This window comes from Halichoerus grypus, chromosome 2, assembly GCF_964656455.1.
Source record: "Halichoerus grypus chromosome 2, mHalGry1.hap1.1, whole genome shotgun sequence".
NCBI lineage: Eukaryota > Metazoa > Chordata > Mammalia > Carnivora > Phocidae > Halichoerus > Halichoerus grypus.
The window spans coordinates 183,946,621-183,973,305 of NC_135713.1; the positions used below are offsets into that span (position 1 = coordinate 183,946,621).

General features: G+C 60.5%; 1 protein-coding gene across 20 annotated transcripts in view; it reads right to left on the reverse strand.

Moving 5' to 3' along the window:
• The window catches only part of CACNA1G (calcium voltage-gated channel subunit alpha1 G), a 61,633-nt gene extending 38,111 nt beyond the window's left edge, over positions 1–23,522 (reverse strand). For 18 of the 20 annotated variants that reach the window (XM_036076300.2, XM_036076297.2, XM_036076286.2 and 15 more), the window contains exons 1-9: positions 23,147–23,521; positions 16,033–16,144; positions 15,714–15,847; positions 15,215–15,312; positions 12,949–13,108; positions 12,149–12,449; positions 11,887–11,979; positions 8,897–9,680; positions 6,618–6,994 (exon numbers count right to left, since the gene is read on the reverse strand). In XM_036076300.2, coding sequence (XP_035932193.2) covers positions 6,618–6,994; positions 8,897–9,680; positions 11,887–11,979; positions 12,149–12,449; positions 12,949–13,108; positions 15,215–15,312; positions 15,714–15,847; positions 16,033–16,144; positions 23,147–23,385 — 2,298 coding nt within the window. In that variant the 5' untranslated portion in view covers positions 23,386–23,521. Of the gene's footprint in view, positions 1–6,617; positions 6,995–8,896; positions 9,681–11,886; positions 11,980–12,148; positions 12,450–12,948; positions 13,109–15,214; positions 15,313–15,713; positions 15,848–16,032; positions 16,145–23,146 lie in introns of all 20 variants that reach the window. The other 2 variants (XM_036076268.2, XM_036076266.2) reach the window with 1 other exon arrangement.
• Positions 23,523–26,685: the final 3,163 nt, after the last annotated feature.

Below are 26,685 nucleotides of genomic sequence, written 5' to 3' on the forward strand. Positions count from 1 at the left end.
GGGAGACAGCCAGCCTGAAGCCCCCGCGACTTCGACCTCTGGAGCTGGGGCCCCTGCCCCTCCCCTGCCAGAACCACCTCTCAGCCTGGAGCCCATGGTGGGCCACCGCAAGGCTGCCCTCCCGCCCCAGCCCAGGTAAGTCCCCAGCCGCTGGGCCTCTGCCGCGGCTGAGGAATGGTTGAGCGTTGCTCTGGACAAGGCAAGGCCAGCTGGGGGCCTCAGGGCAGCTCTCCACCTTCCCTCACCACCCTCTGCTGCTGGGGCTCCCCCTCTCCCCAGAGGGAGCTCTCCAGACCCTCCCCATCTCCCCGCCCCCGGCCTCGTCCCCACTCCCAACCTCGCCCCCGTTGCAGGGGGCTCCACTGCCCTCCCCACGAACAGCTCTGCGACCTGCAGCTGACTCTCTCCTCCCCTCCTCCACCTGCACCTCCATCTCCCTCACACACACCCCACTCCCCTGGGCCCCGGGCCCCAGCCCATCCATCACTTAGCCCTGTTTCCCTCACTCCTCCAATCTCCTTTCCTGGCCTCAGAGCAGAACCCTCCCTGTGAGTGTAGGCCCAGTCCCCCCAAATCCCGGGCCCCAGCACCCCAGCTCTCTCCAGACTTTCTTCCAAGCCCCCGTCTTTGCCGAGGCCAGGGCAGCCCCTGAACCTGGGGCCCGCCACCCCCTCCCCCAGTGCCCCTGACTTCCCTGACCCGTGTGGGCACCACCCCGGGCCTGGCTAGGGTTCCTCTCCCGCTGCCTTCCCCCCTGAGCTCAGACCCGCTCCCTCCCCTTGCGCCCCAGCTCCCTAACTCCCACCCCACAGCTGTCACTGGGGTGTGGACGACACTAAACACTCTCCCTCTGAGCCTTGGCTCCTCACCCAGAGAGCCAACCTGCCTGATAGCCTTCCGCAGATGGCCCATGTCCAAGACAAACCGTCTCACCCCCTCTTCCAAACCTGACCCTTCCCCGACGGCCACCTCCATCACCCTCCAGAATTCTGTCTTGGAACCCGGGCGTTATCTAGGATTCATGTGGGCCCTCATCCCAACAGCAGGTGCCGGGCCCACAGACCCTGCCAATAGAATTGCTGCGCCCACCCCTGTTCTTTCCACCACCACCACACTCGGGGCCCTCACGGCCTCTGATCTGAAGGACAGAAATAGCCTCTGGGCCCCTCCCTCAACCGAACCCTCACCCACTGGAATCTCAGGCTTCCTTCGACACTGCTGGACTCACATCGCTCCTGCTTAGACACCGCCAGTGGGGGTGGGGGAGGCAAAGACTGTCCTTCAGAGTGTCCCATGTCCCCCCCATGCCCTTCCAGGCAGGCTGCCCGAATTCCCCTTCATCCTTCCACCGAGACCTCTTGGCCCCTTGCCCCAGCTGCCAATCCCACCTATCTTCTAAGGACCCTCTCAAAAGCCGCCTCCTTTGTGAAGCCCTTTCAAGCCCACCCCGGGTGTGAGCCTCTCTCTTCTGTCCCCCAGGAGCCTCCCTTAAGACATGTGGCATAACTGTCCATGAAGCAGAACTTTTCAGCTAGAACCTACATTTCTCCGGTGCTTCTGGCTCCGTCCCTTGCCCCTGCCATTCTGTTATTCTCCTCTAGCGCGCGGTGCATAGGAAAAGCTGTTGGCTGAACAGGAACCTAGAACCAGAGGACGCCTGCGGGGATGTGAGCACCCCGTTAGCCAGCCAGCTCCAAATCAGCACCCATTTCCCCCCCTACATCTGCAGAGACTTTGGAAATCTGGGGCCAGGGCAGCTCTAGAAGGATCTTCCCCCAATGTCCTGCTTGGCCACAGCATCAGTGCCTGAGCCAGGGCTCCTCTGTCTGGAGAACAAGAACTCCTGGAAGGCCCAGGAGATAGGCTTGGGGCGGGAGGTGTCCATAAACCCTTGTCCTCAAAGGCCGCATGTGGGGTGTCCGTTCCTGTGTGTGTTTTCTGGGGAGAGAGCCCCCAGTTTTCAGCAGGATCCCAAAGGAGTCTGTGAGGGCCCTTAAAGGTAAGACCTGCCACATCTGGATTCTCCTCCACCCCCCACCCCACTCCACCCCCAGCTTCCCCCGCCTTGAACAGCTGACCTCACTCACTTATAAATAGAAACCCTCCCTGGACATGTATCTAGAGTGACAGGATGGGTCCAGAGTCTGAGCAACGAGCAGAATCATCACCTGCCCTGTCCTCTGCTGGCCTGAGCAGCAGTCCACTCGGGACCCTGCCTCTCTCTCATCAGCAGCCCAGAAGACCACTGGGCCACATGCCCCTCCTCCACCTCTCTCTGTTGTCCCTCTTCTAGAAGATGAAGTTAGCCTCTGTCCTCAGCACCCCGGAGCCAGGAAGGGGGTGATTAGGAAGCCCCTGTGTCCCCAGGACCCTCTCCCCGCAATCCCTTTCCTCCTGGAGCCACCTGGCCCCAGGGCAGACCCGGGCAGAGGCAGCCTCTCTTCTGAGCTCCAGCAACCGGCTAGCTATGGCCCGGGATGACCCACGGGTGCCCTGTCTCAAACATCCTGCAGCCCCAATCTGCTCAAGGCCCAGTGCTCCCACCCCAAGCAGGAACCTGGTCTCGTCCTTGTTGCTTCCTTCCCCCACATCTCCAACTGGTGTGGAGTCCTGCAGATCCAGCCACCTGGCAGCTCTCCCCGGCCCTCTTCCCTCCACTTCCAGGGACAGAGATGTGGGAGCTGTCCGGACCACTGCAGCAGCCCTCCTGTTGGCCTCCCTGCTTCCCGCCTCCCCTCCTTGGCTCCAGAGGACTTTTGATAGAACACAAACCTGCTCGTATCACTGACCTGCTTAAAACCTCTTTGGGGAACCTATCGCCTTCAGGAAAAAATCCAGACTCCTTCCTGTGCCTCTCAGGACCTGGCCCTGAATTTTTTTCCAAACTGGTCTCTTATTTGTCCATCCCAGCCCCCACCCAGTGCCCCACTCATTCGGAACTCCTTACAAATCTCTCAGTTTTGGTGTTCGGTGGTTGGTGCCTTTGACCCTCCCCCATATTGTGCCCTCCACCCCACCCTTCCCTAGCTACACCTCACTCTTCCTTCAGACTCAACTCCCAGATCACGTCCTGCGTGGGGTTCTCCTGGAATCCCTTCCCCACAGGCTGGATCCCGGACTACTCCGCACATCCCTCTCTGAGGGCCTACCGCGTCAAGTAAATGTTACCGTCCACTTGGTGGTGACCTCTCTGAAAGGAAGAACACAGTGTCCTAGGCCAGGTGTGCGCACACGTCTCTTCCCAACCGCACATTCAGTGACATCACGTTGCTAGCTTGACGACAGCGTTTACACCATGGTAATTGGCAAACGCTATAAACACTACAAATCAGGATGTTTTCCCCCAACTCTGATGTGCAGGAAATGTGTGTGGGATGAATGGATGATGGATGGATGGATGGACGGAAGGTGAGAGAGAAAGAGGGATGGCTAAATTACAGTAGGTTCCTTGCTCCATGTTCTGCCCCCTCACGGATGGGGGGCACACACGTGCTTGCCCTCCATCAGATCACACCTCCGTCCTCAAGTCACACATCCTCAGGTTTGCTCCCTCCTCAGTGTCCTGTCCTTGTCCTCCTCACTAGTCTCTCTGGGAGGAACAGTTCTGCCAGTTCTCACCAGCCAGTGGGTTAAGGGGTGTGGACAGCATGGGACCTACCTGGGGTAGGGCGGGGTACGACGAGATGGGGGCTTCCTCTGCTGGTAGAGAGGGGCAGGAGGGGTGTCACCATCCCTGGCAGGGAAACTGAGGGGTAAGGTAGGTGACAGTGGGAGAGGACAGGCCTGGGAGGGCAGCAGCAAGGGGCAGGAAAGAGGGCTGGGCTCCTTGCTGGGAAGGACATAGCACCAGGATCGATGGATACCATCTCCTCGTTCAGGGCGCTGCGGGGACAACTCCTAACCTGTAGGCATGACGGGCCGCTCTCCCTCAGGTCTCTCCGGGCTCTCTTCCTCCCCTGGCTCCCCCTGCCCTGTCTGGGAGGCCCCATCCAAGCCTGTGTCCCCAGCCGCGCCCCGCATGTCCTCATCTGCATCTGGGTCTCATTCTCTGTCTTCAGCTCCCTTTCCGCATCTCTCTGTCTCTGTCACCCCTCCATCTCTATGCCTCCATCTGTCTCCATCTCCCCCGCCCTATCTCTGTCCCTCCTGTCCCTGCATCTCTGTCCTCCTGTCTTTATGCCCGCCTCTCTCAAGGTCCTCGCCTCGCCCTCTGGGACCCCGTCTCCTGGTCTCCCTCTCCCTCTGCGCCTCCGTCTCCCCCTCTGTGTCTCTGTGTCTCAGCGCCCGCATCTCCGCACTCCCCGGCCTGCCCCCCTCAGCCTGCTCAGATTCCAAGGCGCAGATGGCAGGCCGTTCACGCCGCAATGCCTGCGAGCACAGGGCCACGGCTGCTTCTGGGACTTCTTAGCACCCCTGGCCCCTGAGGCTGCCGGGCGGCAGTCAGTCACTTGCCGGCCTGCTGGGGACTCCCACTCAGCCCTGCGGGGCCTGCAGCCACCAGGGACTGGGACGAACTCCCCCCTGGAGCAGACACCGTAGCACCACGGAGTGGGGACTCCCTGCTGCTGAGGGTTTGGTGGCCGGTGTCCCCTGCTTTCCTCAGGAACTTGGGCCAGGGGATGCTGCAGGCAGCCCTGACTGATCCCCTTTCCTTCCTCCCCAAGGGGGTGTCCTTCTTGACGTCTAACTGAAAGGCTTCTTGCTGCCGCCTCAGCGGCCCTCAGTCTCTGTGACTCAGCTTCTTCCCAGCACAGCCAAAGCCTCCACCAGCAGCCTCCGCCAGGGCAGATTGCGGGGTGCAGCCCCTCCGGGGGGAGGGGCATCTGACCTGGGCCAGAACCGGGCCGAGGGAGAGGAGGCTCAGGTTCAGGGTGATGGGAGGTTAGAGCTGCCACCGCCTGGGTCCCCGCAGCGGAGCAGGCTGCCCCCACCAGCCTGGCAGAGTGGAGCACCTCTCCCCAGGAGGCGCACACGCCCACGCCCCAGGCGCCCAGACCCAACACGCTCACCGCAGTGCCATACTCCCCACCTGCGGGCCCCGCAGCTGCTGTCCTGCCCCCTCCCTGCGCCTCAGCTCCAAGAAGAGGGAATAGGGCAGAGCCACCTGGTGGGGGAGGGCGTTGAGGCGAGGGGACGGTGTGCTAACATGGGGTGATGGTGACGGAGGAGGGGCCGGGGCTGGGGTGCATCTGGCTGGACAGGGCAGCTGAGTGCGAACGACATGAAAGGCACAGAGGTCAGCGGGGTGGGGGAGGGGGCTCTGATCCCCCTGAAAAGTGAACATCTCACATCAGCTCCAGGCCTGGCTTGGAACTATGCTCCCCAGCCTCGCCCCAGACCCTCCCCCACCCCCCACTCCCCCCCACCTCCCCCACCCCACCCCCCCCACCCCCCCCCCCCCCCGACGAGGACCACCTTGCCTCTACTGCCAGCCCCTTCCCCCCAGCTCCTCCGCATCACCGTCCCACCAGGGGCTGGGGAAGTGCATCAGCTCAGCTCTCTACCAGGAGAGGTCAGGTTCTGGCAGCCCGGTCCCCTGCCTGAGCCTCAGGGAGGCAGGAACCCCCAGGAAAGAGCACAGAACGGTCTGTGGGGGCAGCACCTGCTGACTACACCCCCCTCCCCGCTTTTCCAGGAATCAGCCAAGGGGGTGACCTAGAAGACCAAACCGGGGCAAGCGGCTACCTTCTGGAAGGAACCCTGTTGGGAGGCCCCATGGGGCCTGCTCTCACCCCCAATCAGTTTGGGGGACTGGGGGCAGTGGGGTCCCCAGGCCACCCTTCGTGTCCTCAGACAGCTCCAGGAGTGAGGACAGCCTCCTCCCGCTCAGCCCAGATCCCATTGCTTGCAGCCTTCGGCCCCACACAACAAGCCTGCTCCCTCTTCCACATGACAGCCCTTCAAATATTTGAAGACAGCTCGCCTGTCCCCGCTGAGCCTCCTCTTCTCCTGACTAAACATCCCAGTTCTTAGAACGATTCCTCAAACGCGATGGTTTCAAGTCTCTTCACCATGCTGGGCGTTCTCATCCACCCAGCCGCCCCACTCACAGCAAGGCTCCCGGAATGGAGGCTGGGAGCAGATGGCCTCCCTCCCTACCGGACAGGCCTCAGCTCCACCCAGGCGCAGCCACCAACCCTCTCCTCCTCACCCCTACCCCCCTCCAGTCAGTCACACCTCCAATTACCGAGTCAGGTAAAGGCTGGGGGGGCCCAGTGCTGGGCTGGGGGGATCCCCCAACACCTTCTCTCCCCTCTGTGTCTTCTCCAAAGACCCGAATCTCTTCCAATGACTTGTCCCTCCAGAAAGGCCCTATCCACGTCTGATGCTCACCACTCACTCATCCTTCAAAGCCCACCTCCTCTGAGAAGCCTTCCCAGATAGAACACACCCAGCTCAGATCTTGCACCTGCCTTGGGCAAGCTCCATACACAGAGACTGAGTGACACTCACTGGTTTTCACCCTCCAGAGTCCCCACACATTGTTGCGTCTCCCTCCTGTCCTCCTCCCTGCCATCAGGCTAGCGGCATACAGAGGAAACTGGAAACGGGGGTGGGAGGGCAAGAAGGCAGAGGGTCCCCAGCCCCAGGGTCCATGCCCTTGCACACGCCCCTACCTGTTCATGGTACTCGATGCCCATGCTGAGTGTGTTGACCAGGATAGCAATCATGATTCCCCGGCCAAAGTACTTGCTGTCCACAATCTTCCGGAAAGTGTCACAGATCAGCCTCCAGAAGGCCAGCACGGAGTTGGGCTCCACTTCCAGCCCCAGGCTCCGTCGGTGCCGGTTGTGGGGGTCCCGGGGATCACCGTGCTGGGCGTCTTGTGTGAGCTCATACACCGCCTCGCTGTCTGAGTCAGGCATCTCATGGCCGGCGAGCTCCCCCTGCCCTACCCCTGCCCGGGCGCAGTAGGGGCAGCTGTCTGGGCCACGGGCTCCACTCTCTGCCTTCAGGCAAGGGCTGGAGATCTTGCAAGAGCTTTGGCAGGTGCCTAGGACAGGAGGGGAGAGGTTAGAGGCTCCAAGGTTTCTTACTTGGGGCGGCCCTTCCCTCAAAGTGTCTATAAAATGAATAGGGGAGTGTGGGTTTCTTTCAATGACAGGGGTGCGAGGTACTTAGCAGGCCAGGGGCACTGAATGCCCTGCAGCATGGGCAGTCCTGAGCAACAGAATGGCCCCAAATGCCAATAGCATTCCACTGACAGTCACTGCCAGGGGTCCTAGGGTTTGGCAGGTGGCCTTGATGTCCCCTGAGGTCCTGGGCAGCTCCCCTGTCCGAGGAGCCTTTAGCAAGGAGCCTAGACCAGCTCTCCTTCCCAGGAAAGCCAGCCCCGCACCAACGCTGCTGTGAGGAACATTTCCCAAGGGATCCTTAAGACACACACGCACAGATGTGTGCTCATGTACATCCACACCCAGGCACATACACACGTGCAGTGAACACACGCTCGCACGCACACATGTACTACGCACATATACGTACCATTTGCAAACCACTCAGACCTCCACAGCCAAACACGCGTGTGCACAGACACGCGCACGTTATATAATGCACATGTGCCAGGCCTGGGCACACGTGGGCGTGCGTACGGACCAGAGCACCACCCCAGCGTGCACACACACGCAGCTGCACATATCAGACACGTGTGTGCACATACACACATGAACACTAAACACGTGCGTGCACGTGCACCCGGACACACCCTGGACACCTTCGTGCAAACACCAGGCCGCACACACTCATGCACACAGTGACCTATCCCAAGACGCCATGGCCATTGAAATCTGGCTTGGATCCTAGAGTCTGAGCGCTGGAGGGAAGCTCAGAGAGCTCCCGGGAAAGCACGTCGGGTGAGGTGCAGGCATCTTGCTCAGGGCCCGGGCCCCAGGAAGCACCCAACAAGGTTTCCCCTTCTGACCGCACACGGGAGGGCTCGCCGGCAATGATCACGGCCCCAGCCCTGCCTTCTACACAGGAGGGGACTGAAACATGTGTGTGCATGATTGGCTTCCATCCCACGGCAGGGTGGCCAGAAAGCGGGCGCGGGAGCCCTTCCCAGGGCGTTCTGTGACGGCACCTTCCTGTCCCGGCCCACGTTCCCACATGACATCCCACACAGATCCCACTGCTCCCACGTGCCACATCCTTCCTGAAACCCTGGGCTTCGGCTACAGTGAGTCTGTCTTCAGGGGAGGGCTCGCCGCCCTTGTCTGACGGGGGGTAGGGAGGACACCCACAGGCAGCGAGTGTCTCACTTCCCCTGTGACACCGGGTGTTCCTCCCACCAAACTAGCAGCCCCCTGAGGACTTGCTGCTCTAGGCCCCCAGTCTCCCCGTGGGGAGCCAATGAAACTCATGTTCACAAGAGTCTCCTTAGTGTGGGGCACGAGGCTGGCCATGGTCACACACCATTTCCCCTCGGGGCCTCGGAGCCAGATGGCCCTGAGTTCACACCTAACCAGGGGCACAACCTTGAGCCGGCAAGTCAAGCAACCTCTCCAGGCCTCCTTTTTCTCACCGGTACAACGGGGATGGTAAGAAAGCTTATCATCTAAACTGCTGAGAGGATCCAATGGGATTCCGCCTGCAAAGCACGCGACAGGCACAGAATAGTTGGTCAACAACTGTTAGGTCTTCTTGCAAACAGCATAGAGCAGAGCATATAGTAGGTGCTCATCCCATGATAGTTATTATTCTCATTACGACACAAGAATTAAGATTCCCACTTGAAAGGATGAGAAACTCAGGGCTCAAAGAAGCAGGGGGACTGATTGAAGGTCCCAAGGCCTCGAGTGGCAGAATGGGAATCAGGGGCCCCCCGTCCTCTCTGGGACACCACCCGGCCCCTAGGCCAGGGCCCCAGCATGCCCCCCCCCCCCCCCAGAGTTCTCACCTGTGCTCTGTGTCTCCAGCAGCTTGTGCATGGAGCTGTAGGGCCCGGGCGGGATGTTGAGGCTGGTGAGCGTGGGTGGTCCAGAGGTGGGGGCCACCTCCACTAGTGCTTTCTCCTTCAGCATCTCTGGGGGAGGGCTGGTGTGCACAGTGGGGTACACCTTCCCGCTGCCCACAGTCCTGCCCGATGCCTCAGATGGTGACCTGGGAGGGGGTGCCTGGCAGCGGACTGGCTCCAGGTGGCAGTCGGCATGGTAGAAGCTGTGCACAGACTCTGCGCCCCCCGGAGGGCCCCCGGAGAGGGCGGGCGTCGAGGGCGGTGGCAGCATGAGCCGGCGGGACCCACTGGCATCCCGGTCCTGAATCTCCGGGCTGGCCCGGGGGGCCCGCAATGTCCCATTGCCCAGGTGGTAGTGGTGGTGGTGATGGTGGTGATGATGCACCAGGTGGTGGACGGATGGACGGCGGTGGGAGCGAGAGCAGCTCCCGCCGGGCTGGGGCTCCTGGCTTGCACGGGGCACTGGGCTGCTCAGCAGCCCGGCCCGCACGCCTACCGCCCGGGAGACCTGGGCCAGCCTGCGGGCCGCCTTCCGGAGGATGTACACCAGGTACTTGAGCAGCTCCTCGTAGCAGCTGCCTGGCTCGGAGAAGCTGGCCAGGGTGCTCGCATTGGACAGGAACCGCACGCGCTGCTCCCGCATCAGCTGGCTTTCTCGCTGCTTGGTCTCTGAGAACTGCGTGGCGATCACCACCAGGCACAGGTTGATCATGAAGAAGGAGCCCACCTGTTGGGGTGGGGAGAGCAAGAGGAGATGTCCTGAAGAAAAGGGAACCGCAAGGCGAGTCGCCGCATCCCAAGCACGTCCTACACGCCAGGCGCTGGGCTCAGTTACTCTCCAAGCATGATCTCATTTTACCCTCGTGACAGTCTCAAGAGGTGATACTTTTATAACCTCTGTCTGACAGGTGAGGAAACGGGCTCAGAGAGGTCAAGGCATTTGCCCAAGATCATTCAGCTAACACACACGAAGCTGAGACTTGAACCAAGCTCTATGGAATTCCAAGGCATTGTTATTGATCGCGATGGTATCCTGCAAGGATTTCTCCCAAATTCCCTGCCCCGACCATGGCCAGCCATGGAGATTCTGAGCACCCCTCCCCAGTTCCCGTTAGGAGCAGAGAAGGCTATAGAGATGAATGCAATCTTGGGGACATGGGGTTCTCACGTTGGGTTGAGCCTTCGAGGTCTTGGCAAAAACACTGTTCCCAAGACCTCTGCATTTAGTCCCACTTCTAGCTGCATGCCCTGGGGTGAGACCCTCAGCCATGGGACCTCACTATCTTCCTGATTGTTGGCCTTTTGTATCTTCTTTCCCTGCGCCTCTCCCCTCCCCAAGCCAGGTGATGGGCTGAACCCCGATCCCTACAGACTAGCCAAGCTGCCGCCCTGACTTGCCCATACTCCCTCATCCCTGTCCCCGTGCCTCAGTTTCTCCAGAACTCCCGGATGGCCATCACTGGGACAACAAACCAGAATGAAGGAAATGAATATTTATGGTGACAAAGCAGATTTTTTTTCTAGATTGTGTCCTAGTAATTATGATAATTAGCTTCACTAATATGATTCCAGAGAGCTGTTTGGAAGATTTTTCACGGGGTGTGTGGGTGGAAACTAGGCCCCTTACCACCCTGTCTGCTTCCTTCCCCTCCTCCAAGCCCAGGGAGAGAAGCATACTGAAAAGACCATGCTTCCCAGAGATGCTGGCTTTGCCCCCCCCAGGTGATGGTGGGGGACGGCAACAGGTCCCAAACCTGACCCGCTTCCACATGCAGGGGCAGGAGGGGGTGGCCTGGGGGACTGGTTCTTTCCGAGGACCCACCCTCTGCCTCTCGCCAAGAGCGGCCTTTGTCTGTCTCCACCTCTCTCCGGAGTTTGCCCTAGGTCCCGAGTAGATCTTAACCTCTGTCTTAATCTCTCTCTCTCAATATCTGTCCCTCTCTCTGGCTCTGTCACTGGCCTCTTGGTGACCTGGAGAAGGGCTGGACTTGGAGCCCATAGCCTGGGGTTGAATTCTCGGCCCCGGCCACTTCCTCAGCCCAGTGACCGGGCCCTCTGAAGCTCAGAGTTCTCGTTTAGGAGATGGGGCCACTTCCCCGCCGGCCTGCCCCACCGCCCAGGGGACTGTGAGGACCAAGCAGGCAGCAGATGTCACAGTGCACATCAACAACAACGCCCGCCCGGCCAGATCAATCCATGGCACACGTAGAGCCCATGACGGGGTCGGACAAACGAGGAAACGTGGGTTTCCTCTCGGTAAAATGGAGATGATGATGCGATCGTGGTGAGGATTAAAGGCACCAGCACATAAAAAGTGCTGAGAGCAGGACTGGTGCATCGTAAGTGCTCAATAAATATTAGCTGTAAGTAGTAGCCGTTCAATTATGAACTAGGAATGGTAAGGATGACAACTATTAAACATTGCTTCTCTTGCCTCTGTCTTCTGCCCTCGTGAAGCCTTGGAGCTTCTGAGCTGGAAGGAACAAGAGGTCATGCAGTGTTTCTCAACACTGAATGCCAGGGAGTCTGGGTGGCACAATTCTGTGTTTGCGGGACTGTCATGTCAGGATGTTTACCATCTCTCCCCCGCCCCCCAACCAAATGCCAGGAGTGGTCCCCTAGACCTCGTGAAAAACAGGACCACCCTTTGCTATTTCCAAATGCCCCCTGGGTTGAGAATCACCCATTTTACTGATGAAGAAGCAGAGGCCTGGGGTGGGGCTGGAGGGCTCATGGGGAATGACTTGCCCAAGGTACTAAGTGATAGAACCAAGCCTTGACCTTGGATTTCCTCCTGACTCCTCACGACTGGTGCCCTCTCTGCCTGAGTCTCTGTGGGACCTGTCCCTGAGACCAAGCTAGTCCCTCTCTGGATTCTCCCCACCTGTTTCCCCGGGATCCCCCTGCCCACAGGGGCCCAAGGAATCACTCACGATGATGAGGAGGATGAAGTAGATGAAATTGTAGAAGGAATGAGCATCCATCACAAAGTACATGATGTCGACCCAGCCCTCCAGCGTGATGACCTGGGGAGGGTGCAGAGGGACAGGCTGACCCGGGGGGGCCCCCCTAAAGCCTCCTGCGGTCTCCTCAGAGGCCCCGGGCCCCTCCTAGCCCTGAGGACGACCGCTCCGAGGCCGGACTGCGTCCTGGCGCTTGCGTTCTGGGGAACGTCTCAGTACCCGGCTGTCCCACCTGGAAGATGGCAATCCAGGCATAGCCGATGTTGTCGAAGTTGATGGCGCCCTTGAAGGGGTTGTGCTCCCCTGCGGAGCAGTTGGTGTAGTACTGGTTCCAGTTGACACAAGTGGTGTTGCTGGAGCTGTTATAGGCCTCATAGTCCAGGCCGCAGGGGGGGCCGCCGCCGCCCTCGCCGCGCAGTGTGGGCACACTCCTGCACGAGCGCATGCCGTTCTCCCGCGGCTGGGAGCAGATGAAGGGGTTCTCGTCCTCGTTCTCTGTCTGGTAATAGCGCTCCAGGTCCACGCTCAGGGGGCTGCAGGGGGGACAGGGAGGAGCTGGGAGCAGGGGTCTCCGGGGAGAGGTCCCAGGAAGGATGAGCTGCATGGGCGCAGTGAGACCTGCAGGGTGAGCAGGGCAGGGACGAGAGTCGGGCACGCATCGGGCGGGGGCGGGGATTTGTGGGTGTGGGTTGGAGGGCACCAAGAGTGTGCGGACCGAGTGTGAAATTCCAGAGTGGGGGCAAGGGAAGGTTATGTCCCAGGGTGATAGTTTTCTAACGTGGCTGCACATCAGGCTCACTTGTAAGCTCCCCAAGGCCATGCTGAACCCCAGGCCGATGAAATCAGAGCCTGTAGGGGACCCAGGCCTCAGGAATTTGTTTTTAATTCCCCAGTTGACTCCAGTGCGTAGCCGAGTTTGAGAACCAGACATGTCACCGATGTGAAAACAGCGATGTCAACGGCAACAGGGACTGAGGTGGGTCCCAGCCCCACAACCACTCCCAGGTCACCCCCATCCTGGGCGACACTCACAGGCTGAAATTCTCCGGCAGGAAGCATCGGTTACGAAGTAGCCCTGCCCACAGCTGGACGCCAACGATGCCGAAGATGAAGAAGACGAAGAAGCAGAGCAGCAGGACGTTGCCCAGCATGGGCAGTGTGTCCAGCAGCAGCGTGACAAGGATGCGCATGCCTGTGGGGGCAGAAGCCACGCTGGGGGTGCCAGGCTGGCCGGGCTAGGCTGGCTGCCACAGGCCTGGCAGCACTCCCAGAGGGGGCCCATCGGGGTTTCTGGGGCTGAGACGCCCGGCTCAAGCTGGAGGGGAGACCAACAGACACCTCTAACTCCACAGGCAGGCCTGGCAGTCCCTAGCCCCTGCCCACTATCCCTCTTGGCCCATCCATATTAATCAGCGCACAGTACCAAGGATGAGCCAGAGTGATCAAGGTTTCCAAAGCTCCTGTCTCCTGCACTGCACCCCACCTAACTCTCCACATCATCTCGGTTTACAGATGAGGATCGAGGAGGCTCAGAGGACCGACATGACTTGTCCAGTATCACAGAGCTGCCCAGCATTCTGCTTCTGGATCCCACCTCCCAACACACACACACACACACACACACACACACACACACACACACACACTCGCTTCCTACCTCCTTCTCTCACCCGACACAATCACCTGACCTTTCTAAGTCATCAGTTATCACCATTGCAGTCATTGGGGAAACTGAGGCAGAGAACTCCAGGAGGAATGTCAGCAAAGAAGGAATCTCACTTTGAGAGCCAGACCCTCAGCAAGGGTCCAGATGCCCTGAGCTTCACTATGGTTCTGAGTCCCCTGCCGAGTCCATTCTCTGTTGATGCAGATCCCCACATCGGGGGCGAGGAGACATAAGTCCATCTTCTCAATTAACAAGTCCCTCTGCAGGGAAAGCCACCACAGCCCCGCCCCACCAAGCCCTGTTGGAGATACTGCCCTCCCTCCTCACTCCAGGCCCAGGACCCCATCACCCCACATGGTCTGAGCCACCCCCAGGCCACCAAGCCCTTGTTAAGCACACAGACCTCTAATGGCTGGTCTTGACCCCTGAAGTGCCATTCATGGTCCCCTGCCCCTCCAGGGCAAAAGCGTCTAAGCAGCAGCTAATTAACCCTCCTGGTACCTGCAGCCATCCTGCCTGGGCTTTCCAGCCCAGCCTTCTCACTCAGTCCTTCACCCCCTCCTCCAGCCCCATCCTCCTTCAGCTCCTCTGTGCTCCAACTGAGATCAATTCCTCGGGGTTTGCATTAAGGGAATTATACCGGTGGTTAGACAGAGGCCTATAAATCTGCCAGCCATCACCTGGGGTGGGAGGGGAGGCGAGAGCATGCATGCCCCTCGTCTGCAGCTCCTGTTAGCACTAATGCCCCAAAGCCCGGAGGACGCACTGAGCAGCTCTGCCCACCCAAGGGCAGCTGCATCTCATACACACGCGCACACACACACGCACACACACACACGCACGCACGCACAGCACGGGGGGCTGCCGCTACGTCAGGCACAGAGCCCCAGAAACATGCCCCGGCCCCCCCCAACTCCCGGGACTGCAGTGGAGACCATTTGCAGTCTCTGTAGGTTGGGGACTTGTAAAGGGGGCCTGAGCAAGGGTTGGGGGGGCAGGATGTAGGGGGAGCTGGAGCTGCCAAAGCTTGGCTGGCTTGGGAAACCAATGCGGTTTAATTTAGATAATGGTCCCGCAGTCAGTTGCGGCAGCGGGTTGGAAGGGGGTAGGAAGGAGGAAGGGGACACAGGCAGAGGGTGAGACATGGAGTAGCCTTGTCTGGAGACAAGTCATGCTCAGTGTGGCTAGTATGGTCTCGCCGACGAGAGCCCAACTGCGTGAGAGGCTGTTCTAGGTAGAAAAGGCCATTCCACGTTCTACCCACCCTTCCTGGCCTACCAGCTTCTCTACCCTGTTCCCACTCACCCCTATCCCCCTGCAGGGAGCGGTCTTCTAGCTGAAGGGAAGGGGTCATCTGACACATGTCTGAGACTCTGACCCCAAATCAGGCTAAAATAAGGGGGACGGTCTTTCCAGGTGACTCTCACAGGGCCACAGGCAGGTGGGGGGGAGGCTCCACTTAGCTCCAGTGGCCCTGGCTCCCCACTGAGCCCCTCTGTGATGAGGTCTGCCTCGGACTGCCAGGCCCTGATGAGGCCGGTGAGTGGTCAAGTGGTAGGGGTGGGATCTGGGATTTCCATATTTCCTCTGGGGGCTCTCCGTCCAGGGGCTGAGGGCCAAGGGATCACTCACTGGGCACCCGGTTAATGGCCCTGAGCGGTCGCAGCACACGGACTGTCCTGACAGCTGAGAAGCTGACATTCTGCAGGTCCAGCGAATACTCCAGCATCCTGCAGGGAGGGGCCCAAAGGGAGGCCCTTTGAGTCTGAGGCCGCCGTGGGGGTCAAAAGAGGTCAATGAGGAATCCTGCTGCAGTGGGGCAGCAAACCTCTGACTCCTCCCCCTCCTCCACCAAGGGACCCCGAAGAGCCGGCTCCCTGGGGGCAAGGCCACCCCAAGCCAAGGACAGATCCCCATCAGGGAATGAACAGAGTACGGTGTGGATGCAGGGACTTGAGCGTTCCAGGCAGGACAGCCTCGGACCCGGAGTGGACAGCCGGGGAGAAAGCATGGCCGGAAGTGGGCTGGGCACGGGGGCGGCGGGGGCGGCAGTGCTGGGGCCTAGAACCCTGGGCCCTGGGGCAGGCACTGATCTGGTTGTTGCTCTCCCACCTCCAGCCCCTGCACTCACCCTGCAATGACGATGAAGAAGTCAAGCCGGTTCCAAGTGTCTCCCAGGTAACACTTTTTCCCAAAGATGCCCAAGGCCACCATCTTCACCACCATCTCCACCGCGAAGAAGGCAAAGATGAAGTCATCAAAGGCCTGATGTGGGGACGAGAGGCTTTTGAAACTGGGGGGGAGGACACCCCCCCACTTCCTCCCTCACCATCGAGGTCAGGGCCTCCCCCAGAGACGGTGTCTGCACTTACTCAGCTCAGGAGCTGCCCACCCCCACACTCCGCCACACACACACACACACACCCCCACACACATGCACACACACACACCTGCAGGATCCGGCAGCGCTGGGAGTCACAGGCGATGTCCTCACATGGCCGGAACATGCCCAGGGTCACACAGTTGAGAAGGATGACCAACATGCTGATGCGCTCAAACCAGGTATCCGGGGGGGGGCGTCAAGGAAACTGCTGGCCGGGGCTGGAGCCATGCCCGTGCCCCCCTGCACTGCCCCCCCCCCGCGCCTCCTGCTTCTTGTCCTTCCCCTACCCCCATCTGAGACAGGGCCAGGTGCAAAGGGCAGGCCCAAGTGTCTGAGCGAGCCTGGCCCAGGCCCAGGCCCACCTTGGCCCAACCCCTCTCCGGGCCCAGCCTCCTCAGCTGTAAGGTAGGAAAAGGCACAAATACCCTGACTATTTGCACAAGCCATTTGTGAGATAAAATCAATCGTGCCGGCGGAAATGCCAGACACCAGGAGTGTGCTGCTGAATCTGAATCCTATGCTCCCTACCTCACAGGGAAGATGTGAGAAGCAAATGAGAGAATGTAGTGAATGTGTGACACAAACCTAAAGTCGGATTATGCCTGCCTTACAGTTTACCAAGCGCTTTCACGCCATGCCACATGTGATGCTCACAACAGCCCCGCGAGCTCTCCGGGGTAGATCACGTTCTTCCCCGGAACCCAAGCACACTGAGGCCCGGGAGAGCCAAAGCGCTGCGCTGAAGGTCATGGGAGAAGCCGGGAGGAGACCGAGGCGTCCAAGCTCCTGATCTGGGACAGTTCTTTCTGCAGTGCTCCGGCGCGCAGGGGAGGGCCGTCAGGGCGCCCTGGCACCAGGCGGACGGGCAGAAGCGGGCAAGAGGGTCCACGGCGGTAGGTCTCCTTCACCACAGTACCGGGGCCAGACGCTGCCACCACCCACCCGCCTCCTGGCCTCTCGGAGCCCTCAGATGGCCTCCAGGCACACTCCCACATTTAAATAATGAGGACCCACTGCCCTGGGCTAGATATGAGTCCCCAGCCCACGCAGAGTAGACAGTACTCTGCACACACGGACCCCGAGTCTTTCCACGTAGTGGATTTTATTAAGGGGCTCACTTCCAGCCCATCAACAGGAGAATGTACAAAGTGGCCACTGGACCTTAGAAGGTTCTGGACGCTGGACTCAGAGATAAGTGACCTAGCATTCTTTTTTTCTCAAAGAAAATACGGGGTGGGGAGAACAAAGAGGATAGAAGGGAGCAGAAAGTGGAGACTGGGCAAAGGAGGGGCCTCAGGGATGGAGATGGGGAGGGTGTCCCGGCAGCCCATGACACGACCCGCCAAGCCAGAGTGTGGGGCGCAGAGGGCCTAGAGCAGGCGGAATCTTCCTGTCACAACCTCACTTCTGGAGTGAGAAGGCTCTGTCTGGGGACCCCAGGACTTTCCCCCCAGCTGGTCCCAGCCACCCCTCCCCCGTCTCTGTCTTGAACCTCAGGCCACCCTGCAGCTCAGTACGCCCTCAATCCCTTCCCAGGCCTCTCTGCCACCTAGGCCCTTTGCCCTCACCTCCCTTCCCACCGACAGGCACCCAAACAGGCCAAGGTACTGCAATTTCCCATGCCTCCACCTCTTCCTCACAAGAATAAGAGTAAAAAAAAATAGTTCTAGGTTTTTGGGGTAAGTAGATGGAAGGGGGAAATAAAGAGAGTGCTCTGTTTCCATGTAGCTATTTTCCAGAGTGGAGCCTGAGCCCAGTGGATGTCTCCCCAGAAGGGGGGGTCAGCCAGGGGTCACCCTGGAAAAAGGAAGATGGGAAGGGAGATCCCTCGGGGTGATTCTCTGGAAAGGGAAGGACACAATTACCCTCAAGGCTTGGTCTGCTTTCCCAAGCTAGCCCCCTCCTCTCCTCTGGAGGGAAGGGACCCACGTGAGCAGATATCGCTGCAAGGGGAACCGTGGGTAGTTCTCTTGGGAAGAGGGGCTCCCGGAACACCTGTTTGGACCCCTCGAACGGCAGTGATTCCGTCACGCCATCTGTGTGCACTGGTCTCATCTCCCTCGCTGAGGCAGGGACACTGAGACGCTCCACATCCCCTACAAAGCTGACAGTGGTGCCTGGCACGTAGCAGATGGTCAATACGTGCGGGAAACGAACGAACAAATGAACTGATCAATCATCAATCTCCCTGCTTAGAAGCCAGTGTATCTCCCCATTCATGTTTTCCTGCCTTGTTTGCCCCAACAGTGATCAACTGATAACTATGGAGGGGACGGGCAGAAGTGACACCGCAGAGGAGCCGGGACTCCTTCTGTCCTCAGCTTCTACGTGCTCACACGGGGGCCTCTTATAGCTAGATTCTGCCTCCAAACCCCATCTCCAGCTCTTAACCACGGAAACCCCTTCTCAAGGGGCCCCCTTGGCAATTTAGCGCACTCCCAGGTACATTCTATCTGCTCTCTACCTTTCCCCTTTCCCTACGGGTAAACTTCAATGGACAGGGAAGACACTAAGGCACAGGGAAATTTGGGACAATCTGAACTGAGAAATAATTAATGAGGATGGGGGTCTTTCACCCTTCTCAGGGTAGGGCTCGTTTCCTTGGGAACATGGCCTTATGTCACCGTGTGATGTTCCTCTGTTGCCATAACAACAGGAGGATTTGTCACCAGGTGGTGTGGATTTGTTGCTATGGCAATTAAAGGGACCCCTCACACATGAACTCCCCTTCACCAGACTGCTGTCTTGTCCTCATGCAGGGAAGGGAAAGCAGGAGACCCACAGGTTATCAGGTTGGGGGGAAACCATGTGACAAATCCCCATGGCAACCAAGGGAACGGGGGACACTGGTTGCCATAGTGACTATGAGAGACCTGTGCAGTCACATGTCTACTGTTGCTATGGCAACTGTCCGGGCTGGAGTGGATCCCAAAGGGGGAGGTGGGTAGGAGAGGGGAGGCTCTTTCTTCTCCCCACAACCCACCATCAAAAGCAGAGAAAAAGGAAATGGCAGGGCGAAGAAACCCACTTCCATCCCTCCTCCTCTTCTCCCACCAGGAGAGACAACTAGAGCATGTTCTCTGTACAACCGAGTCCTCTCCGTGGGGCTTTATCTAGAGCCCTTGCCCAGCCTGGCAGCTGTAAGGGAGAGGGAGGTGGGGAGAGGAGGGAGGAGGCCTGGGGCACCTCCAGGGGCACGGGGGCTAGGCGTGACTGAGAACGGAAGCAGGCCACCCAGCTGCCCCGCTCCCCAACTGGAGCCTGGAAATCTGAGACTGAGGAGCACTGAGGAGGAAATGGGCTTGGACCCAGGAATCCTGGCCTCCTACTATGAGTTGGGAAGGTGGGATCCTTGTTTCGCCCACCCCACAGAGAGGCTGGCATCTATGGGGGGGATTCAGCATTCCGGGGGTGGGGTGGAATACAGGGGCTCAGCAGTGTGGCCGGCACTGGGGAGTCGGAAAGGGGGATTCCCCCAGCCAAGCCCCCACTCCCACAGCCTGTTTCCCAGTGGTCTCCTCCGCTCCAGCCTGTGGGCGTGTGGGGAGAGAGGTTTCCAGCTGAACTGAAAACTGAAGCCTGAAGAAAGGCAGCCGGCCCCACCCAGAGACAGAGACGTGAGACCCAGAGACACAAGAGAGCCGGCCTGTTGGAATCTTTGGAAGGGGAAATAGGCCAGAAATCTGATTCAAACGTCTGTGACTCTGTGTGTGTGTGAGTGAGCGAGTGCGCACGCACGCGCACACACACACACACACACACACACACACGTGTGAGCAGTTGTGTCTGTCGCCACCCTGGCTGAGGCAGGCAGGGTGGGGTGAGGGCTGGGGCGGGAGCGAGTGAGAGGTGAGGGGGTGTTGAGTGGCGGGGGTAATCCCAGGAATGGCTCCAGTTGGCACTATGGGTGATGGGGAGCCCCCCAACAGTTCCGCGGGGTAGAGTGGGTGTGCGACCCAGCCAGAAGGTGGGCCTGGGGCAGAAGGAGTGCCAGAAGGTGCTCTGCTCCCCCAGTCCTGTTCAATTCCCCAGCCGCCCTCCCCAGAATCCCCTCTGGAGAGTCTTGGGTTTTAAAATGAGAGGAGGGAATTGGTGAGGAGACAGGAAGAACACCCCCTCCCATTTCCTCTGAGGACCAAAATGGAGATTTCTCCCTAGGTAAGAGAAACAGGCAAACTTGGGGCACTGGGACAGTGGCAAGGAAAACTCCAGAAATTCCTGGTGCCCCCTCCCCTCCAGACGCACACACAGTGACGCAGTCACACGCTCACACTCACTTCTGGAAGCCATTAGGGCTCCTGCCTTTCGGGCCTCCCCCTTCTCCTCCCCCTACTCCTGGCAGGCTCCCTTCTCCCCCTCTGGCCCCCCTCCCACTCCCCCTCTCGGCATCCCAAATGCCAGCCTGTGATTTCCAAATGAGAAAAAGCTGTGCTGGGCTCTGAGCTTGGAGAAACTCCTACACAAACTTCCAGATGTGACACAACAGCCGGAGAGGGAATGCTCAGGATCTCCTTCCCGGGAGGGGCCAAGCGCTCCCTCACACTTCAAGAAACACATACTGGAAAGTCCAACTCGCTCTCCTATAACCGGGGAGGAGGGGGGCCCTACTGATGTGAGTACCCCTGGTCTTCCCAGTACCAGCACATGCGCTTCTGAGCCTCTCTTCCTTTTGCTGCCCTCCCTTCCCCCATACACACACACACACACACACACACACACACACACACACAAGCACACTACTTCCTACCTGGGTCTAGATCTCCTCTCTAGGAAACCTGGTGTGTTAGCGGCTAAAGGAGGAGGGACTGAGAAAAATGCCAACAAAAATCCAACTAGCTTCAGTTATTGGGGGAGGTGTCCCTATGTCCCTCAGACCCAGAGGTGCAGAGAACCTTGTAGAGCCATGGGAAGCTTCACTGATACCAAAAAGAGAGAAAGGGAAAGACTGAAGTCCAAGAGTCAGCTCAAGGCCCCTCTGGCAATGACAATACAGGTTTCCCTTGATGCTCAGGGGTGATGGGATTCGTGGGGCACAGCTTAGGCAGCCCCTTGGCCAAGGAACTGTTCTCAACCCATCCTCAGCCAACCCAGGCTTAGCGACTTGTCTAGACCTAGTGATGCCAATGCCCCACACCCCAGACTCCCACCACCCCAGATGTAAGCCTGCTCCTCCATCCTCAAGAGGAGCACTGGGGTCCCACCTCTCTTTCCTCATTCCAGCCCTCTCCACTTGCTCCCTCCCAGAGCCCCTCAAGGAAGGAATCTGCCCCCCAGACTGTCCACTAGCACCTGGAGATAGGGCAGGTGGGGAGATGCTGGCTGAGAGGTCTGGTTGTTTTAGAGGGGGAGGGAAAGGGGAGAGAAGATCTTTCTACTTCCCCTGGACTCCCGAGGAGGAGGGGAGGGGGATGGGGCTTTTCACCATTCATGGAGAGGGTAGGTGGTTAGGGGTAGAGAGGAGGGAAGCCCAGAACCCATCTTCTCAGACATTAGTTCCCCATGTCCATCTCAACCAGGGAGAAAGGGGCCTGGGGCTAGGGGTGCGGAAGTAGGGGAGTCAGAGCCCTCTGAGACCCCCCACCTCTCTCTTTCTGCAGCTCAGAGAGAAAGGAAGAAGGGGTAAGGGATGGAGAGAGGGTGTAATGGGGGGAGCTTCCTAAAGACCTGCGGGGTGCAGAGGGTGGGGGTTGGGGGGACCCAAGCTCACATCCCTGCTTTGCGCACTAGACGCAGCAGAGCTGCGGAGAGTGAGGGCGGCACCAAGCTCCCCCCACCTCCCTCAAAGCAGAGTCCTGGTTGGGCTCTTAGGGTTTACAAGGGAAATCTGAGGTCTCCCACCCTGGTCCAAAAGAGCCTCTGAGCTGAGAGGAAGGAGTCAGGAGAAGCTGTCAAGCCTGGGGATGGCAGTGCACCCCCCCTCTTTCCTTCCGGCAGTGACGGGACCCACCCGGAGCCTGGGAGCCCTGCATTAGTTAAGCGGCGCTTTGTGCTAGGGGCTGAAGGGGAGAGGCCAGGGGGCTGAGGGGGCTGGGGTCTCCCTTATCACTCCAGACCAGGAGGAGGATAGAGAGCAGTGCCAAATGGATCTCTCCGGATTGTGGGGCTTGCATTCCACAAACCCAGCCAAGGGGTAGACCCTGGGGTGCTGGACCCGAGTCTTCCTTAGCCAACCAGCTCACAGCCTCACTGTTCCCCCAGTACTTTCTCGGAGGCTGCGGTCTCCCATACCTGCTCTGCCGAGAAGCGGGAGCACTCTGTATTTGTGACAGGGTAATAACTTGGACCGGCTTAATCCCATCCCCCGCTGACCAAAGCTCTCGCCACAGTCTTTCCCTCTACAAGACAAAAATCTAGCACAAAACTCCCCAACCCCAACACAAAGCACCCGGCGCTGAATGAAGAATTAGGAAGAAGGGAGGCACCGGGCAGTGGGCTCCAGCTGAAAGGGTCTCTACTCCAGCTCTGGGGGCAGACAGCTTCCCCTTCACCACCACATCTTGTTCTCATTCTGCGCCCCTGACATCAGCCGCCGCCGGAATCTCCTTGTTGTGCCTCCAACCCGCGGGTGGGGGTGGGGGAGTTAGGACCTGGTCCCCGCCCCCCAACATCTCCCTCTGGGTCAGTAAAAACCCCAGCCTCAAGGACCAGGTTGAGGGTGGGGATCAGACCCTAGAATCCACCTCAAACTTTGGAGCGGGGGCAGGAGGGAAACCCAGGAGATCGCAGCCCCCCCTCCCCCGTCCCCGCAGCTTCCTCCCTACCCCACCCCCCCAAACTCGGAAACCCAACCCAGCTCGCTAACGGGCGGCGGGCGGAGTAGAGCTCCCAGGCTCCCGAAGCTTCCCACATCTGGAGGATGACGACCCTCCCCTGCCCACATCTGGAGAGCATCCAGCTACAAACCAGCGGGGCACGTCTCCTCTCTTTTCCTGGCCTGGATCCCAGCCCCCCAAGGAGGACTGAGGTGTGTGTACCGAGGTGGGGCTCGTCTGGGGTATCAGACAAACCTGCTCGCGTCTCTGCTCCCACTCTGAAGCCCCCTCCCTCCCTTAGCAGCCCCCCTCTCCTATGCCCACCTTCGAGGCTCACTTCTCCGACTCACCTGGCTTTCGGTCCCCTCCGGCGGCGCGGCCCGCCCCCCTGCGGACCCCCCAGCCCGGCCGTCGTGCCCTGGAGGATATGGGTTACAGACCGTGCGGAGACACCAGCTCCGCGGGCGGCTGTCCTGGCTCAAGTAGAAGAAAACCACCGGGGCCAGCGCCGGGTACGGCAGCCCCTCCGCCTCGGAGTCCGCGCTGCCCGGGTCCTTTTCCGCCGACCCCGGCCCCGGCCGGCCCCCGGCCCCCGACAGGTCGTTGAGCCGCATGAAGCTCCGGGGCTGTCCTGACTCCTCGGTGCCCGCTCCATCCTCCTCGTCCATCCTCTGGCCAGCCGGGGCCCCGGGCGGTCTCGAGAGGGGCGAGCGGCGCCCCTCAGAGGAGGTGTCCTCACGCCACCGGGGGGCCCCGGCGGGGGCGCATCTGGGGGGCTCTAGGGCGCAGGCTGAGCCCCCGGGAGGGCCAGTTCAGCCCAGCTCCCCCTGCCCGCAGGGGCATGCTGCCCGCGGGGCGCCGGGTCGCAGGGAAGCCCCGCCCGGCGCGAGTCCCGCTTCCCCAGGGCTCCTGGGGCCCCCCGGGCCAGCCGGCCGGCTCCCCCTCACTTTGTTCCGGCTTCTTCGCTTCGCGCCCAGGCTCCGGTCGCCCGATTCGGCGCTACCTTCGGCGAAGCGGCCGGGAGAGGGGGAGAGAGAAGGGGGTCAGAGCGCGGGGGATACGGGGGAGGGGCGCCCCCTCTTCCCGCGGCGCAGCTGGAGCAGGATCTAAGGGGTCAGCATCGTCCCGGCTCCGCGCCAGCGGCGGCGGGGGGAGGGGAGGAGGGATCTCTTTGGGGGTGGGTTTGGAGGGGGTGGGGGGCGGCTCCTTCCTCCGCCCCGCGGCGGGCTCACGGTCCGGGAGGGGCGGGGAGACGGTGGGGGGCCGTCCCGGGCGGGGGTGGAGGCGGAGATGCCGCCGCCGCAGCCGCCGCGGTGGCTGCCGCTGCCGTAGCTGTCGCCGGCGCCACTGCCTCCTCCTCCGGCCGAGACGCGGAGCGAGCAAGCGAAAGCGGCGGCGAGGAGCCCGGCGCACACCACAGCTGGATCCCTCACTCGAACTTCAAGCCTCGGCCCCGCCTCTCCCCAGCCAGCCTCGCGACCAATCCCCGCGCGCCGCCGGCCCCGAGCCGCGCGCCCATTGGCGGGCCGCCGTGGCAGAGCGGGCGGGGCCGCCGGGGGAGAGAACCACAGCTGGAATCCGGTTTCCACCCCGAAGCCCAGGACCGCCCCTCTCCCCTCCCCTTGCCCCTGGGTCCGCTCCCGAAGGCCAGAGCCAATTAGACGGCTACCCAGACCGAACCCACTTTCCTATTGGCCGCTGGGGTCTCTGGGACTCCCCTGGAGGGAGCCCCGGGGAATCAGAGTATTCGGCGCCGGGTCCTGGGATAGCGCTGCGGGCCCCGGGGCATCCTTTGTCCACGACCCCTAAAATTGGACCACAGCCGTAGGGTGGGGCTCAGCTCTGGGCGGGCCTGGAGAAGAAGAGAGGCTGGCAGCCGGGCTGTGGGGTGTGACCAGGATCCCAGAGCGAAATCCTGGGTCTCCACCTGATCAGTCGCCCACCCTGGAGTCGAACCTGGGAGCAGGACCGAAGAAGGGGAGGAGCGGAGCAGGATGTCCCCGGGGTAGGGCTTCAGGTTGGAGGGGGGGCGGTCTGGGGGGAAATGGGCGGAGCGAAGGGAAGTCCCGGGCGAGCAAGGTCTGGGCGTGGTTTCCAGCAACCTCTTGGTCTTGTAGACCCCTCTCCCAGGTCCACTTCTGAGACTTTGACCCTGACCTTCTAACCCTGACCCGCCGAGCCTGACCTCACGTCAACAGTCCTGAGCTTCATCCCCTCTGCCCCTAGAGATCCTTTGAAGGCTGTGGATCTCCCGCAGGGGCTTCGCGCTTGAACACGTGGCCTCCGACAGGTCATGCCGGTCCCAGGGCCCAGGTCCCCCAGAGCAGCTGAGGAGCAGAGAGAGGCTCCCGCGAAGGGACCTGCAGGGGCCTCGAGTGTGTGAGAGGGGGTGGAAGCACGGAGCCGGGCTTTCTGAGTCTTGACCTGCAAAGTCTCACCAACCCCCCCCCTCCCCCCACTCCGTGCCTCAGTTTTCCCCTCTGGAGTTCCAGTATGGCCGGGAGGCTGTCCGCACACCTCCGCTCTACCCGGAGCGGGTCCTCCAGGGTCTGCGGCTCTCCGTGAGCGCACACGCACGTGCACAGCCGGGTCTCGCCGCGCCCCACCTCCCCGAGTCCCCGGGCTCAGTCAGCTCCAGCCCTCTCCCACCGCCGCCCCACGGGCTGCAGGTGCCCGGGAGCAGAGCGCCGCGGGAGTGCTGGGCGCTGGAGTGAAGTGGGGCGCGGAGGGCATCGAGCATTAGACGTCGGGGAGCGCTTCCCACCTCTGGGAAGGTAGACACGGCGGCGGAACCAAGCAGGTCAGTCAATTCTTTGTCCTGAGACTCACGGGGCGCTGACGCCACTGCGGAGAGGTGGAGGCAGGGTGACCTCCCGCCCCCGCCCCCCTCCCCAACTTCCAAGGCTGCGCCACCCGCGCAGCCCCCGCGCGCCTCCGGCCGCCTGGGGTGGGTGTCTCAGCTCCCTGGAGGGCGCGTTGCAGGGAGTGCAGAGGGGAGGGCCACGCCGCTGCAGCCTCCCGGGTTGCCCTTTCGCCGAATCCGGGCACCGAGTTGTGCAAATGAGGCCGAGCTCGTTTGCATTTCATGCTAATGAGCCGATCCCTTAAGTGCCTTTCCCTCCTGGCGGGAGTCTCTGCTCTCATTCCGCGTGTGCCCTGCCAGGCTTGAACTCTCAGCGGTCTTCTGGGAGAGGGGCCTATTTCTGGTTCACTCCACGTGTCTGACACCTTCCTCCCTCCCGCAGGTGGCAGTCTGCCTAGTCGGGCTGCCCTTCCCCAATAGGGTCAAAAAGCCCCAGGGCTGACACCAGGAGGTAGTGACTTTAATCATACCCTCTTTGCAGAGGGGACAACGAGCCCAGAAAGGCTCGCCCAGCCCAGTGGTCAGGTTTCCTGGTGGTCAGCAGGCCCTACACCTCCATCCGTCATCCAGGCCACCTCTGTCTCTGAGCTGAACTCTGTTCTAGAACATACCCGGAGAGGGAGCAGGGTGTGGGGCAGACACACATTTACTCCCCTGGCCTCAGGACCTGGGGTGACCTGCCACCTAAGGTATCCTGATCCCTGGGCGGGGGGCACCGGAAGACTCTGACATCCAGTCAGAGATGCTCTCTTCGCCTGAGGGGGGAAGGGGAGGAAGGAGGCAGGACCTACAGAGAAGGCAAAAGGAGGGGTGAAACCATCTTTAACTCCCACCCTCCAAGCCTCGGCCCTGCCATCACCCCCTCAGAGCGCCCTTTTTCAGCAAGTACCGTGGTACCTACCATGTGTCAACATGCTGAGGACACTGTCCTGAGCCAGACAAGAATCTGGACCCTCATAGCACTTGATGTTAAGGTGTGTAGTCACGAAATGATTGTCTGCCCCTCTAGGCTCTCTGTTCCCTCAGGGCAAGGGTTACGTCCATTTTGCTCACCAGAGCCTAGTCCGGTCCAGCTTGGCACGTAGTCTGTACTTCATAAATCTTT